The sequence below is a fragment of the Amblyraja radiata genome, chromosome 9 (assembly GCF_010909765.2).
Source record: "Amblyraja radiata isolate CabotCenter1 chromosome 9, sAmbRad1.1.pri, whole genome shotgun sequence".
Classification (NCBI taxonomy): Eukaryota; Metazoa; Chordata; class Chondrichthyes; order Rajiformes; family Rajidae; genus Amblyraja; species Amblyraja radiata.
Genome location: NC_045964.1, coordinates 34,568,172 through 34,588,987, shown reverse-complemented (window position 1 = coordinate 34,588,987; position 20,816 = coordinate 34,568,172). Strand labels below are relative to the sequence as shown.

The 20,816-nt window shown below is 42.2% G+C and overlaps 1 protein-coding gene across 2 annotated transcripts in view; it reads right to left on the bottom strand.

Annotated features, from left to right (window-relative positions):
• Positions 1-14,309: 14,309 nt before the first annotated feature.
• Positions 14,310-20,816, bottom strand: part of arhgap5 (Rho GTPase activating protein 5) — a 44,166-nt gene continuing 37,659 nt past the window's right edge. Inside the window, exons 7-8 of one of the 2 annotated variants that reach the window (XM_033027097.1) lie at positions 19,688-19,817; positions 16,139-16,260 (exon numbers count right to left, since the gene is read on the bottom strand). In XM_033027097.1, the coding sequence (XP_032882988.1) occupies positions 19,778-19,817 (40 nt within the window). In that variant the 3' untranslated portion in view covers positions 16,139-16,260; positions 19,688-19,777. Of the gene's footprint in view, positions 16,261-19,687; positions 19,818-20,816 lie in introns of both variants that reach the window. The other variant, XM_033027096.1, reaches the window with a different exon arrangement.

Sequence of the window (20,816 nt, the reverse complement as noted above, 5' to 3'; positions counted from 1 at the left end):
GTCTTTTCCTCTCCAGGGCGCTCAAATTGCCAAACCAAGCCACGATGCAACCGGTCAGCATGCTCTCTACTGTGCACCTGTAGAAGTTAGAGAGAGTCTTCCTTGACAAACCGACTCTCCGTAATCTTCTCAGGAAGTAGAGGCGCTGATGAGCTTTCTTGATAATTGCATTAGTGTTCTCGGACCAGGAAAGATCTTCAGAGATGTGCACGCCCAGGAATTTGAAGCTCTTGACCCTTTCAGCCATATAAATGGTTGATATAAATGGGGCTGTGGGTCCTCCTACTCCTTCCAAAGTCCACAATCAGTTCCTTGGTTTTGCTGGTGTTGAGGGCCAGGTTATTGCACTGGCACCATATGGACAGTTGCTCGATCTCTTCTCTATACTGACTCATCCCCATCAGTGATACGCCCCACAACAGTGGTGTCGTCAGCAAACTTGATGATGGAGTTCGCACTGTGATTGGCTATGCAGTCATGGGTATAGAGTGAGTACAGCAGGGGGCTGAGCACGCAGCCTTGAGGTGCTCCCGTGCTGATTGTTATCGAGGCTGACACATTTCCACCAATACGAACAGACTGTGGTCTGTGAATGAGGAAGTCGAGGATCCAATTGCAGAGGGATGCGCAGAGACCCAGTTCTGCGAGTTTGGTAACCAGCTTGGAGGGGATGATTGTGTTAAATGCCGAGCTGTAATCGATGAATAACAGCCTGACATATGAGTTTTTGTTGTCCAAGTGGTCCAGAACGGAGTGGAGGGCCAGCGAGATCGCATCCACCATTGATCTGTTGTGGCGGTAAGCGAACTGCAGTGGGTCCAGGTTTTTTTCGAGGTAGGAGTTGGTTTGCTCCATGATCAGCCTCTCAAAGCACTTCATCACATGACAAGACATCACCATGTCACTTACGCACAGCACTGCCCATGGAAAAAATACGATGTACGTTGCCTGTGGCTGGAGTTTGCAAACAAATGAATGGGTTGTCACAATTCGTTCATTTATGTGGGGAACGCATCTGAGCAGAATCTGAGAATCGAGCGGCGTCCCAGAGAAGCATGCAGCTATATCTAAGAGACACGGAGAAGCTGATCATCGGGGCAATTCTGTACATGGTTATGGGAGGCTTTTTATAGTTTAAAAAAAAAAACTGCTTAACATCATTTTTATCCATGTGATGATTTTTCCACACGTCGGTAGTCGTTTTTGGCTCAAGAGTAACTCGGGAGAGGAACTTGGTACATCGCAGAAATGAGAAGTAAACGGCAAACTTAGACATACAAGTGGGAACTCGTAGAAATCCGTGAACATAAACTTGGAATCTCGTAGAAAACCACGTGTTTGATTTTTTCTTTCACTCGGGATCACTCGTGGGTGGACTCGCACCGTGAGACAGGGATATTAACCCACTGCAGTTCGCCTTCTCCCGCAAAAGGTCTACGGATGATGCCATCAGCCTGGCACTGTGAATATGCAAGGATTAGGGTGCTTTGGGAAATGGCAGGTGTCTGTAAAAGACTGGGCTTCACTGATGGTGACATTACATTGCAAGGAGCTGGAGACACATGTGACCTAGCTGTCGCCACTAAGTCTGGATCTCTGAAGAAGCTCTAAGAAGATTCTGCCCATGTGATCCACCTGTTGCCACTATGTCTGGGATTGGATAGAGTTGTATGTTTCTCTATGTCCTTAAGATGTTTCTACTTTGTTTCTGTGTTTTCCCGCCAGTATCTGTGATTGGTCCGGAGGGGTTGCTTCCCACTGGTATGTTTCTACTTTGTACGGAAGATGTTTCCATTTCGTTTCTATATACTGAATAGGTTGCCTCCCCTGTGTAGGGGTATAAAGGTGTGATCGTTTTGTTGGGGCTTCGGTTGTCTTTCCTTCTGTTCTGTTTACACGAGGCTGCTGAGGGCTTGAGTCAGCGGATCCAAGGCCGGCCCGGCGGTGTTGTAAACAAATAAAGATGGATTTGGACTCCAGTGTTCGACTCAGTGGTTTACTGAACCAGACTATGGAGAGAGTATTAGATCCGGAATTAACAGCATTACACTCATCCCTGGAACACCTCGATAAGAGAGGCACCTACTTCAGACTCCTATTCATAAACTACAGCGCTGCCTTTAACACCATTATACCATTAAAGCTCATCATCAAACTCGCAGGACTTGGAGTCAGCACTCATCTCTGGAACTGGATCCTGGACTTCCTGACCTACAGACCCAACCAGTGAGGATAGGGGACAAATCATCCTCTACAATAGTCTTCAACACTGGTGCTCCACAAGGATGCATTCTCAGCCCCCTTCTTCACTCCTTGTACACCCAGGACAGTGCAGCCATGTACAAGTCTAATTCAATTTACGAATTTGCAGATTACATCACCATTGTTGGCTGGATAACAAATAATGATGAAGTGGAGAACAGGAGGGAGATTGCGAACTTTGTGTCATGGTATCGAGACAACAACCTTTCTCTCAATGTCAACAAGACAAAGGAGATAGTGATCAACTTCAGGAAGCGAAGTAGTACACATATCCCAGTTTGCATTGACAGCGCCGAAGTACAGATTCACAGTAGATAGTCAAATTCTTAGCAGTAAATATCACCAATGACTTTTCCTGGTCCACCTACAGCAACAACTAAGAAAGCACATCAACGCCTCTACTTCCTTAGAAGGCTTAGAAAGTTGGGCATGTCCCCAACAACCCTCATCAACTACTACAGATGCACCCTAGAAAGCACTTTATCGGGATGCAGCAAGGTTTGGGAACAGCTCCATCCAAGACCACAAGAATTGCAGTGAATTCTGGACGCAGCCCACACTATCACACAATCAACCTCTCTTCCATTTACTCGATTTAAACCTTATGCTGCCTCGGCAAGGCCAGCAGCATAATCAAGGATGAGTCACACCCTGGCCGCTCCCTCTTCTCCACTCTCCCATCTGGCAAAAGGTATAGGTGTGAAAACACACACCTCCAGAGTCAGGAACAGTTTCTTCCTAGCTGTTATCAGGCAACTGAACCATCTTACTGCAACTAGAGAGCGGTCCTAAACTACTATCTACCTCATCAGGGACCCTTGAACTATCTTTGATCGAATTTTACTAGCTTTACCTTACACAAAACGATGTACCCTTATCATATATCTGTACACTGTGATTGGCTCGATTGTAATCATCTATAGTCTTTCTGCTTTCTGGTTAGCACGCAACAAAAGCTTTTCACCGTACCTCAGTACACGTGACAATAAGCTAAAACTGAACTGAACGGAACTAACCTGGTTGATGCTCAGATCTTGAGTGCTAGGTCGCAGCAATACACTAATTGACTGGTATAACCTTTGTTCTGTGCGTTAAGCTTACCGATTTGCTCTTCAGTTACGAGATGTCTATGAATACATTTATTTACATGGAGAATGTGTTATTTTTAAATTAATTTCAATTCTTGGTTGTGACTTATAAGTATTTACGAGCATTGTCAGCATAGTGTACGGTGTGGATTCCTCCTTGATAACATGGTCAGAAGGAATTAATTGCATCACTCAGCAGCTTGAAAGCAAATTAACTTTATATTAATCAACACTGGATAAGGAGAGACAGTTTGAAGAGTCAAGTCTACTACCATTCATCCTTAGACTTGAATTGATGGCAAAACTGCAGGTATTTCTTTGGCATTTAAAAGGAGGGAATTAAGAAGTAGCTGACTTTTGACATGTATGTCCTGGTCCTAAAATTCAATGTTATAATATTGACGCCACAGTAAAATAAATATGCTTATTGTCATATTGCCTAACAAGCAGGGTCGGATTTAGATGAAGAGAGGCCCTAAGCTGTTCCACTTGTGAGGCCCCTCCCAATCCCCCACCCCCACGACTAGAGGAAGACGGTCCACCAGATTGACACCGATTTGCAGCCGAGCGTGGCCAATGAGACAAGGGGCTGGAAAGAAGCGCTATTTATTTATTGCCAGTGCTAGTGTCGAGTTATTGGCTTAAAACACTATTATTCTGAAATGGAGGGCAAGGAAAATTACTGAAGGGTTGTTTAGAGACTACAGTGCATTGTGACAGCATATGTAAGAAAGGCCAATGACAGTGTCAAAAATATTATACACATTACAGGGCTCTCACTTAATTTTTTTTCTCTGTTGTCAGCCAGACAACCTTGGCAGCTTTTTCAGTTGCCAAATGACAGTTTAGGAGGTCATTTAAGACGGCTTGCATAACGCGTGCAATAATGTGCTCGGACGAAGTACATAGTTACCATTCGGAATTATGCTCAATGAAGCATTCACATATTATTTCTGCTTCAAATAAAGTCACAAACTAAACATATTCACCAATCAAGACATGATATATACCACAATGACATGCAGCAAAATTATAATACAGTATCTCAACTCTTTTTACGTTGCAATGAATGCAATTTCCATTATTTCTTTCCACTTCCAAACAAAATTCTGGTTGGATTATTCAGGGTATGATCAACCTCGGCTAGACCAAGTGCAGGCTTGGCGATCGCTTGCCCAACACCTCCGCTCAGTTCATAATAGCCAACCTGATCTCCCGGTCCCTGGTCCCTTCCCACCCAAACCACCCCCTCTCCTGGCACTTTCCCTTGCAACCGCAGGAAATGCTATACTTGTTGCTTTAGCTTTCCCCTTGACTCCATTCAAGGACCCAAGCAGTCTTTCCAGGTGCAGCAGAGGTTCACCTGCACCTCCTCCAACCTCATCTATTGCATCTCAGCACTTCAACTACCCCTCTCATTCCGAATCTCACCTTTCTGTCCTGGGGACTCCATGGCCAGAGTGAGGCCCACCACATATTGGAGGAGCATTTGCTTGGGTAGTTTACACCCCAGCGGTATGCACATTGGCTTGTCTAATTTCAGGTAGTCCTTGCTTTCTCCCTCCTTCCCCTCCCATTCCCAGCACTCCCACAGCCTACTGTCTCCGCCTCTTCCTTTCTTTTTCGTGTCCCCCACCTGACATCAATCTGAAGAAGGGTCTCGACCCGAAACATCATCTATTCCATCGCTCCATAGATGCTGCCTTACCGCTGATTTTCTCCAGCTTTTTTTGTCTACCAATGGGATCCCACCACTGGCCACATGTTCCCATCTCCTCTCCTGTTGGCTTTCCGCAGAGACTGCTCCCTCCGTAAGTCCCTGGTCCCTTCCCACCCAAACCACCCCCTCTCCTGGCACTTTCCCTTGCAACCGCAGGAAATGCTATACTTGTTGCTTTAGCTTCCCCCTTGACTCCATTCAAGGACCCAAGCAGTCTTTCCAGGTGCGGCAGAGGTTCACCTGCACCTCCTCCAACCTCATCTATTGCATCCACTGCTCTAGGTGTCAGCTGCTCTACATCGGTGAGACCAAGCGTAGGCTTCACGATCGCTTCGCCCAACACCTCCACAATAACCAACCTGATCTCCCGGTGGCTCAGCACTTCAACTCCCTCTCCCATTCTGAATCCAACCTTTCTGTCCTGGGCCTCCTCCATGGCCATAGTGAGGCCCACCGTAAATTGGAGGAGCAGCACCTCATATTTCGCTTGGGCAATTTACACCCCAGCGGAATGAACATTGACTTCTTCAATTTCAGGTAATCCCTGCTCTCTCCTCCCCTTCCCAGCTCTCCCTCAGCTCACCTCTTCCTTTCTTCTTCCCATCCCACCCATCCTCACATCAGTCTGAAGAAGGATCTCGACTCGAAACCTCGCCTATTTCCTTCGCTCCATAGATGCTGCCTCACCCGCTGAATTTCTCCAGCATTTTTGTCTACCCATTCACACAAGTTCTGTTATCCCACTTTCCTCACCCACTCCCTACACATTAGGGGCAATTTTACAGAGACAAGTTAACCTACAAAGCTGATGCGTCTTTGGGATGTGGGGGGAAACCCACACACTTGCAGGGAGAGTGTGCAAATTCAACACAGACACTGCCCGAGGACAGGATCGAACACAGAGCTCTGGCGTGTGCGGCAGCAAGTCTACCAGCTGTGCCACTATATTTTGTTTTCCAACACACAAAAAATTATACGTTGATAACTTTGGTTACTAAAAAAATGAAAATATCAATTTTCAGTTTTAAATCTCCAAGTGACGCTATGTCCCCCTTTACAGCTACTGTATGTTTTAATTAAGTTCAAGACTATGGGGCAGTACATTGGCCATAAAGTTGCTGCCTAAAAGTGCCAGTGACCCGGAATTGATCCTGAATATGGGTGCTGTCTGTATGGAGTTTGCTCCTTTTCCCTTTGATCGCATGGGTTTTCTCCGGGTGCTCTTGTTTCCTTCCACATTCCAAAGGAGTGCAGGAACCTATTTCAGACCTAACCCAAAAAGTAATATTTTCCTTTTGTCCAGAGATTCTGTCTGACCTGTTGAGTTACTCCAGCTTTTTGTGTCTATCCTCAGTTTAAACCAGCGTCTGTAGTTCCTTCCTACACACATAATACTATAGGATAGAACTTTATTAATCCCAGAAGGGAAATTGTGTGTGGGTGTGTGTATATATCTATATCTATCTATCTATCTATCGGTGGTCGGCGTGGACACTGTGGGCCGAAGGGCCTGTTGCCACGCTGTATCTTTAAATTAAACTAAAAACACTAAAACCAGAGGGAGTCTAAAGAAGGGTCTCTACCTGAAATGTCACCCAATTTCTTCTATCCAGAGTTGCTGGCTGCTCCATGGAGTTCCCCGCACAATTAAAGCATGGAATAGTTTTCACCCTACCAGTTACCCAGACGCAACTAAATATAAGATGCCTCTTTTTACCCCAAGAAGCCTTTTTTGCTCAAGTCCAAGTCAAGAGTCAAGAGAGTTTTATTGTCATGTGTCCCAGACAATGAAATTCTTGCTTGCTGCAACACAACAGAATATGTAAACATAATACAGAACAGGAGATAAAAGTTCAGTGTGTTTATATACCATAGACCATATATATACACATAATAAATAAATAGATAAAATGCAATAGGCTGTTATTGTTCAGCCCTCTACCATCTCCAGTTTAAATTCCATTTAGAATATTTATGGAGGATCAGGAAACCAGAAGCAAGAATTCCTCCAGTGAGTTACTCCAGATCCAGGGTCAGGGAGTGATTCTGCGTTGGTTTTTAGCGGTCGCTGCAAAGCAATGGTCTCCCACAATTCAAAGCGAGGGAGAAAGTGCCCAGCGCTGACCAGTTGCCGTGGCAGTGCGCATGGGCAGGGCGGCCGATGATGTGTTGGCCGTGGTTGTGCGCATGTGCAGGGGGGAGGATATGGTGGCCGTAGCAGTGCGCATGTGCAAGGCGGCCTGCCGTGCTGGTGGATGAGGAGTGGGAGGAGAGCAGAGACCCAGCGGCCCGGACACGGATGACGGGAGGAGACGGAGATTGACAGAGAGAGAGAGAGAGAGAGAGAGAGAGAGAGAGATAGAGAGGAGGGCCTGCCCAGAGTTGAACGGCAGGTGTCCTGCCTTGGCCGGAGGCCGCCTAAATTCGAGGCCCTAGGCTTCAGCCTATGAAGCCTAGTGATAAATACAGCTCCGCGAGGCCCCCCTAGATCTCGAGGCCCTAAGCTTAAGCTTGTCAAGCTTATACATAAATCCGGCCCTGCTAACAAGCAGGCAATAAAATGCCCTGTTCTAAGAGCAGTCACTCCCCTGTAGTTTTGATAGTTGTTGGCTTGTCAGGTATCAAGTTCAGCTCCCAAATCGTCTGAAAGCCCAAGTTTTGACTTGCTCAGCCTGATTACATAATTGAGGACGAATTACGAAAGAAAATTGCATGTTTGGTATGGTATGTATGGTTATGTTTTTGCATTTAGTTTCTCTTGAAACCTTCCAAGTTGCTGGATCCAATGAAAGAAACAAAGTAAAAGAGTCATACAGCATGGAAACGGGCCCAACTTGCCCATACCGGCCGACACGTCCCATCTACACCAATCCCACCTGCCTGCATTTGGCCCATTTCCCTCTAAACCTATCCTATCGATGTACCTGTCAAAATGTTTCTTAGACATTGTAATAATACCTGCCTCAATTACCTCCTCCGGCCGCTCGTTCCATACACCCACCACCCTTTGTGTGAAAACATTACCCCTCAGGTTCCTATTAAATCATTCCCCCCTCATTTTAACCAATCTCCTCTGATTCTCCATTCCCCTACTCTGGGCAAGAGACTCTATGAGTCTACCCTTTCTATTCCTCTCATGATTTGTACACCTCTATAAGATCACCTCTCATCCTCCTGCGCTCCATAATAGAATCCTAGCCTGCTCAACCTCTCTCCATAACTCAGGCCCTCGAGTCCTGGCAATATCCTTGGAAGTCTTCTCTGCATCCTTTCCAGCTTGACAACATCTTTCCTTTAACATGGTGCCCAAAACCGATCACAATACGCTAAATACGGCCTCATCAACAACTTATACAACTGCAACATGACCTCCCAACTTCTATACTCAATGCTTTGACTGATAAAGGCCAATGTGCCAAAAGCACAAGCTCAGCAGGGTGGGAGATTGCAACCTTCACGTGGTCCACCCTGTTTCGACTAATGCAATCAACCCGACGTGCACAAACAAATAGAACAAGTTGACCTACAATTTTAGGCTGTGCACGCCATATGCAAGAAGAAGACAGGCTCAGCGATCGCTTCGCTGAACACCTCCGCTCGGTTCGCCTAGGCCGACATGATCTTCCGGTTGCTCAACACTAACTGCCCCTCCTATTCCTATACTGACCTTTTTGTCCTGGGCCTCCTCCATTGACACAGTGAGGCATAATGCAAATAGGAGGAACTGCACTTCATATTTTGATTGGACAGCTTACAACCCAACAGTATGATTCTAACTTCAAGTATCCCTTGCTTTTCCAATCTCTCCATCCCTCCTCCATCCCAGTCCTCTGACTAATTTCACTATCCTCCTGATTAAATTTTACTGATTGTGTGCCTCGTTGTCACCTTTTCCTAAACTAACAAAGAACTATTCTACGTTTTCATTAATTAAACGTCCCCTTTGATCTGTCGTTTTCACTCCTTACCCTTCCATATCTCTATGCCTCTCTACCCCCATGACTCGCAGTCTGAAGGGTCTCGACCCAAAATGTCACCCACTCCTTCTCTCCAGAGATGCTGCCTGAGTTACTCCAGCATTTTGTGTCTATCTTCAGAGTAAATCTTAGCATTCAGTCTCTTCCTAAATAAAAGCTTTTTTGACGCTCTATCTACCTGAGATGCCACTTTCAATGTACCTGTACTCCTAGATCCCTCCGCTCTACAACACTCCCCACCGTTCACTGTGTTGGTTCTGCCCTTGCTAGTGCTCCAAAAATCTAACACCTCACAATTCTCTGTATTAAATTCCAAAAAGCATTCCTCAGCCCGCCTGCCCAATCAATCAAGATCCTGCTGCAATTTTTGACAACCATGTTCAATGTCTATTATACCACCCACTTTTGTGTCAATTGCAAACTTGCTAACCATGCCATGTACATGCTCATCCAAATCATTGATATAGATGACAAACATCAATGGACCCAGCACAGACCTTCAGTCCGAAAAAGAACCTTCCACCATCACCCTCTGCTTCCTTCCATTCAGCCAATTTTCTATCCATTCAGCTATCTCTCCTTGAATCCCATGGGGTCTAGCCTTCCAAAACCGCCTACTATGTGGAACCTTGTCAAATGCCTTACTAAAATCCATGTTTACAATGTCTACAGCTCTGTCTTCATCGACCTTTTCGGTCACATCCTCAAAAAAACTTGGATTCTGGGGACATAGCTTCCCACGCACAAAACCATGTTGAGTATCCCTAATCAGCCCTTGTCCATCTGTGCAGGTATATCCTATCCCTCAGAATACTTTCTGACCACAGATTTAGGCTCACTGGCCTGTAGTTCCTAGCCTTTACCCTGCAGCCCTTCTTGAAGGCACATTTGCCTCCCTCCAGTGTTCTGGCACCTCACCTATATTTAACGACTCTTAAATCTCAGCGAGGGCTCCTCCAATTTCCTCTCTAGTTTCCCACAGTATCCTCAGATATATCTGATCATCAAAACTTTAAAAATAATGTAAATTATATTACCTTTCCGTTTCTCATCTCTTGGTCAGGATCCTGCATTCAAATCAACGGGGTCATCTCTCCCACGACACAGGAATGGGGAGGGATGCACTCCCCAAACCGATGCTGCGCTGATCCTGTAACATGCCGCCCTACTGTTGGCCTTCAGGTGGAGTCAGGAGACAGAGCAAAATGACAGGCATAGTCTTACAGCACACAAATATGCCTTTCGGCCCATGATACTGCGTCGACCATCAAGCACATGAACCTTATAAGAATCCCATCGGCCATGTTCTATCACTCATGACCACTGACAACCACCTTCGGCACGAGCCACGGCCCAGCATGATCTGGTTCATTGCTGTCCTTTGAGCTTCAAATGTTGGTCTCCATGCCAAAATCCATTTCTTACCCAAGCCGAAATAATCAGGCAAAACGAAGTTCTTAAAATGAGCCTTGCCCCTGCACTGAGTATTGTTTCTGTTGATAGTCAATTTTACTTGTGTTGATGAAGAATGATCAGAAAAAACTAAATGAATGTTGTGGTTACTCTGTTCCCTGCAGTGTATTTGAGCCCCATATTTGAAAATAACTGAATGCTTTCCCACCAATTGAAGATAATGACCAGCTTTGTCCTACAAAATATTTGGTGAAGATTACACTTCCCTGCATTTCGAAATCAGTAGTTGAAGGAATAGTTAGGCCAAGTAGACCAGGGTTCGGCAACTTACGGCCCTTGGGCTGGATCCGGCCCGTAACCCGAAATCATCCAGCCCTGCAGGTGTATTTAAAAAAAATTAGTTTTCACGACCTGGGAACTGCAGCCAATCCCGGGGCATGCAGGCGATCTGGGAACAGCAGCCAGTCCAGGGGCACGCAGGCGACCTGGGCGCTACAGCTGAGGTATATAAAATTATGAGGGGTAGATAGGATGGATAGTTACCCATTTTCAAAGGGTGGAAATGTCAGAGACTTTAAGGTGAAAGGGGCAAAGTTTAAATGAGACGTGCATGCCAATTTTTTGTTACACTGTCTCTGGTGGATGGCTGGCATACAAGCTTTTAGCTCAGCACGTGGTAATGGAGGGATATGGATCATGCGCTGGCAGAGATTAGTTTATCTTGGTGTCACGTTCCACGCAGATATTATGAGCCGGAGGCCATATTCCTGTCCTGTACTTTTCTATGTTTTATATAATAAATTGAATGAGTGGATGAGGGCATGTAAGATGGAATATAATTGGGGAAAATTGTTCAGTTATTCACTTTGATGTGCAAAATAGAAAAAAAGAGAATTGTGAAAGAATGGGTGTTGTTGATGTTCAAAGGTTTGCTTGTGCAAAGCCAAAATACTTCAGAAAAGTAAATGGTATGGCTCTATTACAAGAGTAAAATAGTCGGAGCAATTGGGTACTTTAGAGCTGACCTGACCTGACATCTACCACTAAATTTGGAGACTTTCCACCCCTGCAATGGACAGACAACAACTGTGAATGGGGCAGGAGGGATGGTCTCTTAATAAAGAGGAAAGAAAGTTGGTACCTGTTGGTCTCGGACCCGATGAATTTGTACCAGTCTGGATAGGCCCCACGGATCAAGCCCTTCTGGGAATGGATCTCCTTACTCATGTTAATTCATTTTTGTTTTACCAAATACTGAAATGACAGAAGAATGTTTTACATAGCAAACATTTTATTTATTTCAAATTTAACTGCAACCTCACATATTAAACTAATTGTTCCAAAAAAAACTGGGTTTAATTACTATTTGAAATTAAGACATGCACAAAATAAAAAAGTTTTATGTGAGAACTAATTTCTATTGCATTGAAGATAAAATATTTTTCAGGGATTGCATTATAGAACATAAATACAGCACCTGATCAGGCCCTTTGACCTACAATGTCTGCACATAACATATATCCCGATCCAAAATTATTTTAAATGCCATTAACATATCTGCTTCAACCACCACTCCCAGCAGTGCATTCTAGGCACTCACCACTCAGTGTAAGACAACTTTTTCCAACACATTTCCTTCAAATTCAAATTTTCTCACTTTAAAGCTATGCCTCAAGTATTTGATTCTTCCCATCCAGGGAAGATTCCACCTATCTATGCCTCTCATGATATACTCTACATCTATGCCTCTCAATTTAATATATTAAATCAGAACACTTAAAATTCCCATCAAATCAAAAACTATTCCACCAGAGAAGGTTGCATTACACCCTGTGAAGAAGCAAATAATCACATGTGTTGCTGTCCAGGCTTATACCATTACACAGCTACCTTGATAGTGCAAATCTCTGGCTTTCATCAGTTAAAATATACAACAGGTCTGTTAATTGGATAAGTAATTTAAATAAAAATGATTTTAGTATTTGTACTTTCACTAATTTGATCAAGAACCATGAAATAACGGAAGGATATTTTACACAAGGAAACAAATTAATTTGTATTTATGTTTTCATTAACCTTTGGGTGGCAGCACTAAGATTAATTCAACCTGAAAGAAAACTTTTTATGAAACTTAAAAATATAGAATTTGTCCATCATTTTAGATTCATATCCAATGTGTGCTTTTTTTTTTAAAACTTAGAATTTACAATACTGAAACAGCCATCTGATCCAGGCTGGATTTTGGCACAAGCCATATCCAAAATAAAATATCTCTTTGCAGCCGATACTCTTGCTGGATTAGTTTAGAGATATAGCATGGAAACAGGTCCTTCGGCCCATGCCAACCATCGTACACCAGTTCTATCCTACACACTCGAGACAATTAACAGAAGCCAATTATCCTACAATGCTGCACGTCTTTGGATTGTGGGAGAAAACCCACGCAGCCACAGAGAGAACATACAAACTCCGTACAAACCGCACCAATAGTCAGGATCGAACCCGGGTCTCTGGCACTGTAAAGCAGCAGCTCTACTGCTTCGCCTCCCTATGATATCCTGATCCCATAAAATTAATAAAATTTTACAGTTGAGAAAACATTAAAACAAAGACAAATGACATTTAAATTCCTTTTAATTTTACTGGAAAATTATTCCATCTTAAATTTACAGGTAAAGTGTATGCCTGCTCTGGTCGCCATGTTATTTTGACAAATCAAAAAAATCTAGCAGCTTGCATCTTGAATTAAGTCCCTTACCGTTAACAGGTTTAGGTAAAAACATAAAGCATTTGTAGAAGAGACAAGAGAATAACTAATTTAAAACACATGCTGAACGGTTACAAATATATTCCACGAACATGACCATTTGAGTACTATAATGACTGTATGGGGAAATTTTCCATTTAATTTTGTTGTGAATCTATACTCAGAAAACTTGCTTTATTCATATTTCAGTAAATTGACCCATTTATTTTTCTCCTAATTTATTCATTGTCGTTTTCAACATTCTCCAAACTATGCCAAATAGAAATTAGTCAAGTGTTTTTTTAAAAAGTGGAATTGTTAATGCGAGACTGGCACATTTTTTGAGATTCAATGTTTTAGTAAACGCTTTCTATTGTATAATCTTCATTAAAGCACTACCATCAAATAATTTCAGGGATTTTTAATCTGAAACTTGAAGCTATGTTGTTTAGATCTTTGCCTTAGAGAGTGAATAAATACTATCGGAGCGAAAGATCTTTCACCGTTCATGATGCTTGCCAATTAATTTGCCTAATCAATCTCTGTGAAATACTGCCACTGTTAATTTGTTACATGGACACCAAGTTTGTCCGATTCAACATCTATGACACTGTTACTGTCTATTTAACCATACAAATGCATCTATCCAGAGGGCGCTGAACTTATCTTAGTCGTAGAATAAAGATAAATTATTATTTGTAATATTTCATAGTGTCTTTTGATCCTAAAGCAAAGCAATTCAATGAAAGTAAATTCCAACTGCTTATAAGTTAACTGCAGATATCACTTACATTAACTGAAAATAGCAAATTGCTGTAATAATGGACAGTGGTTGATACAGTAGATCCACATATAGGGTTCAATCTCTTCTGAATTAGTACATTGAGACAATAATAAGCAATGATAATACCATATTGATTTTGTTTTAGTAACAGATGTATTACTCTGGACAAAAATAAAAAAGGACATTTCCTATAATTTGAATGAACACTTAAAATGGTTGCCAGCACAGCAGGAACTGGTATTACCACAATGATGCAAGGAATTCAGCAATGTTATAATTTAAAATATAATTAAGGAAAATGGATAACAAACTCTTAAGATTTGCTTCTCAAATGATTTATTGACTGTAATACATTGTAGACGATGTCAAAATCTCAAGTTTTCCAACCAGTTCCACTGAGCAAACAGAGCAATTGAATAATTTTCATTAACTAGGACCCAACCCTACACAAATTATACTACCAGCAGAACAGAATTGATTAACAATTCTCTGAAAGGAAATATGATATCTGATAACGAGTTGCAAATGTTATCAGTTTATGGATTAAAGCAAAATTAATGTTCTTCATACAGCCAGCTTCCCCAAGTTCCAATTCACACCATTCAGCTTATCAATATATTTTACATTAACTTTTAGGAAAAAACTTGCAACATTTAATGAAATTAACAAAATATCTACTGAAAGCAGAATCATTTTACATCAATTGTGTACCGATTTAAAAAAAACCTGGCTTTTAAAATAAAATATTTCTCATTTGTAATTTACACAATTAGAGCCAAAATAAACCAAACATGTTAGAGTACAAGATACCACAAGTAATATGAATACAAGTTTGACAAATTATATATGAACTGTGTGTAATTGGCAATACACAAAATATTTATTGCTGTGAGCAATATTTAACAGGTTGCCTGCTAGAATCACATTAAAATGAGTTAACAGAAATAAGTCATACTTAAAGTCATTTAATACACCATCTTTATTGCAAACACAACGTGAAAGCTGTATAATTGAAAATTATGGAAAGATTTACAATCTCTTATGAAAAATGACTTATGTACACCAGATATTCTTCTCCTCCATCCCAAAGAGGAAATGTATTTCTAAAAATGCATACGGTTAAGGTACAAGACCAACCAGAATTAAACACATGCATTACTTTCCAACAATTAAGGATATTATAAAATGTCTACATTTTATCCTTTAAATGAAACAAATGTAATGACAGGATAAAACTGCAGTAATTTTAAGCTCAGTTTCTTTTTTTCTCCTGAACTGATCCTTGTGCTGTTGGTCATTAAAATAAGTGGATTCTTCCCATACAAAGAACTACCACAGCTCTATTACCAGTAAACAGAAGGTGCAGTGGACACGTCTTTTACAGAGCACCTGGCAATTTTTCTTAAAACTACATTTTCAGAAGCAGTGCAAATGTTGGGAGGCTGCCATAATACAGCATATCCATCTACCCACCCACACAAAAATGTCAGGACACAAACACAATGACTTTCAAAACATCACAAATAAAAGGTCAAATCCAGTCAAACAGATGAGTGTTCTTTAACATTGTTGGCTGAGAAATATATTGGACTTCATTTTGTACAATTTCGTGTATACATAAACTCTTATTCACAACTGTCAAAAAGTTTGTGAAGAAAACAACTGAAGAATCCACAGAAACTGTCAAGATTTATTTTCTTTCATGCAGCAAGTGGAATGTATTTATTGCAGCCAGTTTATTTTGTACAGTAGATTTTAGAAATCATATTGATCTGCACATTTACACGTGTTTCCTTTGGATTGTGAGGAAATGAATGCTAGATTGATTTTAAAACCATGATGCTATTATAGTTTGCAAATGCCTAACCTTTTTAGGTTTTCCAGACATTAGAAACGAGACTTGAAATACCAGTTTAGTCAAAATGTCTTCTTGTAATATGGTCTGTTCCTATTTTGCTCATATAGCATCAAGTTGATCTGTCTGCATCTCCGACGGAAACTGTTGAGATGATGGCTGTGGCGGTGGTGGCAACGATGGCAGTGGTAATAATGGTTCTACCAACTGACCTGTACAAGGTGCCCCGGGAGGGGTAAATGTCTCTACAATATCCCCATTGTAAAAGAGGAACTGATATTGCTGAATAAATGTCTCAATTGTAGACTGATTGACTGCAGCGTTGGTAAGGGCATCTGGTCTCAAGAATGTAGGCCAAAAACAAATGGCAAGGTTATCTGCCACCATACGATTTATTTTGCTCTGCTGACTAACTCTGCAACATAACAAATGCACAAATAAAAGTAATTAGTTTCTTGATTAAACAGATAAACATTCAGATGGCATAACTAAAAGTTCAGCCTCAGATTTCCTGTTCAGACGTGTTTTTGCCTCATATACCATAAAATCAACAACAAATTGAAGGCATGCAACCGTACAAAAAAAAATCTACATCAGAATAAACCTTCTTTAGAAATCGTATTTAGATTTGATGACCATGAATATAGAAAGATTCACTTAGATTCTAACATGATTAAATCAAATATTCAAATTAATCAGTTAGCCTGAACTGGTTAGAATTGATAAAACTAACGAGGAACAGTGAACAACCCCTTATTAGGATGAAGGTGATGAAGTAATGCCAACTGCCCCCAAGGACCAATCAGCAAGAGACACATTCCAAGTGATTGATTTTGAGCCAGGAAGAAACATCGCGTAGAGTCTGGTAGCATAATTATCTTGTATGGTGCCTGTGCTGCTGGTTTTTTTTAGTCTTTTAGTTTGTCTTGGTGGATTTGTCTCCTTTTGTCTGGATATGTAATAACTGCAAGTTATGAATAAAGAAACCTTGAAACCTACCACCAGACTCTACATGATTAAAAAGTGAGTTCTAACAGGTGGAGTACTCGGCAGGATCGCTGGAAAGAAAACACAAAACATCAAATCCCTATCACCACCCTGAGAGGAAGGAGTCCTCTTTCTTAAAAGTCCTGAGTCATTGTACATCATGTATGTTTTTCCATGCAATCCCAAATCTGTCATGTTTGATATTCGACTCAAGGCCCCCTGATTTTGAGCGGTCTGAAATAATCTGGTAATTGTAATAATCAACTGACCTGGTTAATAGCCCTCCGGCTCGAGACCCTCTAGTTAACTATGGCTGACAACAATTACCAACAATGGGAGAGGGTCGGTGGGCCCTGCCTGAAGACTAGATTCTTGACAAATTAAAATAATTTTAATACAGGGTGCCACAGTGATGCAGCAGTAAAGTTGCAACGCCAGAGACCCGTGTTCGATCCTGACTACGGGTGCTGTCTGTATGCAGTTTGTACTTTCTCCCTTTGATCGTGTGGGTTTTCTCCAGGTGTTCCGGTTCCCTCCCACACTCCAAAGATGTACAAGTTTGTAGATTAATTGGCTTCTGCAAATTGTTCCTAGTGTGTTGGATAGTGCTAGTGTAAGTGGCGATCATTGGTCGGCACAGATCCAGTGGGCTGAAGGGCCTGTTTCCATGCTGTGAAGTAAATTTACAGAGTAACAACTCGACCTGAAATAAACACATGCAGAATTCAAGAAAAAGTATGGATTCTCCGAAGGACAATGGTCTTTGGAAGATTTTAAAAGGAACTGCAGAAAGACAACATGTTTAAACATCAAAAAACAAATTGCATGGTCCTTGGCAATAATGGTTAAAAAAAAAAATATGCTGGAATAACACAGGTCAGACAGCATCCCTGGAGAACATGGATAGATGCTGTTTCAGGTCGGGACACTTCTTTAAACCTGTTATAGAACATCTGCAGTTCCTTGTTTCTACAGTTATGGGAGAAGTTTGGCAAAGGCATATCATAATGGAAAGTTGTCAACGTGATCGGGAAGTGAAAGTCTCGGGACAGATAGCACGATACGTTGCAAAAGGAACCACGAATCTGAAAAATTAGAAACTGAGAATAGGAAACTAAAACATGAAATTAAAATTAACAAAAAAAAGAAAACGAGGAGGAGAATGGGACTAAACAGGGGTCACCAAGTTTGTACTCTGATTTGAAAATCTTACAACAAGAAACATTTGAAAATAGAGCTCAGATCTGCTGAATCTTCCAGCAGTAGCAACTTAAGTGAAGATGACACTCTTCACTAAAGCCCCTTGAATCCGAAACAAGTAAAGACCAAGTCTGAAAAAATGACTGCCGATTGTAGGAATTGCAAAGATTTATGCCACTTGTCCCCAAGCAAATGAAAGAGCTCTGAGATGCTGCAAACAAAACTAATGGAGTCCATCTCGTACCTCCAGTTCCCCCTCCCCCTAGCACTTGTTAGACAACTTTGAGGAAGTAAATAGCAGGATAGACATTTGAGAGTCAGTGGATGTTCTTTACTTGGATTTTCAGAAGGCCTTCAATAAGGTGCCACATGCGAGTTTGCTAAACAAGATGAAAGCCCATGGTATTAGCATGGATAGAAGGTTGGCTGAATGACAGAATGCAAAGAGTGGGAATAAAGAGTGGGGCCTTTTCTGGTTGGCTGCAAGTGACTAGTGGTGATCTGCAGGGGTCGGTGTTGGGGCCATTACTCTTCACATTGCATATCAATAATATGGATGGGAAATTGAAAGCTTTGTAGCCACGTTTACGGATGTTACGAAGATAGGTGGGCAGGTAGTGTGGAGGAAGCAGGGACCTTGTCGAAAGACTTCGACAGGTTGAGAGAGTGGGCAAAGTGGCAGATGGCTTGCAGCATAGCAAAGTGTGTAGTCATGCTAAATGGAAAGCGGATTCAAAGATCTGAGGTGCAAAGGGACTTGGGAGTGCTGGTGCAGGATTCCCAAAAGGTTAATTTGCACGTTGAATCAATAATAAGGAAGGCAAATGCAATGCTAGCATTTATTTCAAGAGAACAATAATATAAAAACAAGGATGTAAAAGATGCTGGTCAGACCACATTTGGAGTATTGTGAACTGTTTTTGGCCCTATATCTGTGGAGGGATGTGCTGGCATTTTAGTGGGTCCAGAGGTGGTTTACGAAAATGATCCCGGGGTTGACTGGGTTAACGAGCGTTCGTTGATGAGCGTTTGATGGCACGGGGCCAGTATTCACTGAAGTTTAGAAGGATGAGGGGTGACCTCATTGAAACTTACCAAATAGTGAAAGGCCTGGATAGAATGGATGTGGAGAGGATGTTTCCACTAGTGGGAGTTTAGGACCCGAGGATTCAGCCTTAGAATAAAAGAGCACACCTTTGGAAAGTAGGTGAGGAGCATTTTTTTTTTTAGTCAGAGAGGTGAATCTGTGGAATTCATTGCCACGGACACCTGTGGTGGCCGTTATCGGGTATTTTTAAAGAAGATATTGATAGATTTTGATTGGTATGGGTGTCGCAAGGGGGGGGGGGGGGGGGGGGGGGGGGGGGGGAGAAAGAAAGATCGATCAGCAATGATTGAATGGCGGAGCAGACTCAAAAAGCCGAATGACCTAATTCCGTTCCTTTGTCTTATGAACTTTGGGACAGACTATATGTAACAGTGAGGGTTGGCAGCCGACTTGAAGGCCTTCTTCAGGATGCAGAAGCAACTTGGGTGCTTTAGAACTGACCTGACATCTACTAAATTTGGAGACATTCCTCCCCTGGATGGACAGGCGACGACTGCCCATGGTGCAGGAGGACATGGTCTCTTAATAAAGAAAACAAAGCTGGTACCTGTTGGTCTCGGACCCCATGAATTAATAACACCGGTCTGGATAGGCCCCATGGATCAAGCCCTTCTGGGAATGGATCTCCTTACTCAGGTTAATTCATCTTTGTTTTGAAAATGGTCATGTGATATGGTCTATTAGAAGATTGAAAAGGAAGAATTACAGCACCACCCAATCTGAGCCAAAGATAAGAACAACTGTGGGCTTTTGCGAATGGAACCAGCAACATTCACGGTAACGCACTGCCATGTACTAAATAATACCCTATCAGCTATGCTTCTATTGTAGGAATCTTACCAGTGATTGAACAACTGGAAGAAAGACACACAGTTAAAACACACAGCGCCTCTAACAGTTCTGTGGCCAGCATGGAAATTGTACGGAACTGGGCGGTTTACCATTGACTATCGGAAGGCTATCGGAAGTATTGATCAAAAGGCTCTACTGGTCTCAGACCCCACCACGATATTTACTTCCTTAATGCCAGCACACCAATGGTTCTCAGTTATGGACATGATTAATGGGTTCTGGTCACTGCCACGAACACCAAAATTCTGTCCATGTTTCACTTTATGGAGAACCAGCAGCAATACCCCTGGACCCAACTCCCATAGGGATTCCACAACAGTCTAGTTTTCCAAATGGCCCTGCAAAGCCATTTGTAAAAACAGCCTCCGAAGCATTCAGCAATCATCCAGTTGGTGGACAATGTCTTATTGGCAGAAGAACACAAACAGGATCTTCGTTACCTGCTAAACCACCTCCATCAGGGGGACCTCAGGGTGAGCATTGACGAGCACAAATTACCCACAAAAAGGTTGTGTACTTGCAGAAAATTTCTCTGGGAAAGATGGAGCTCACCCCAAGACTGGACTACAACCATCCAGACCGCTAAACACCCACTACTGTCAAAGAGCTCAGATCCTCTTTAGGCTTGTGTAACTTTAACAGACAGTGGATTGACTCTTGCACACAGCTGGTCCAGTCACTGAATGATCATCTGAATGGAAAAAGGGACTATAAAGAGAAAATCACTCTCACCCAAGAGCAACAATTTTTTTTCAATTCTTAGAAGAAAGCTTTGTGTTTAGCATCAGCCCTGGGAATCCCCGACAACTGGAAACAGTTTACTC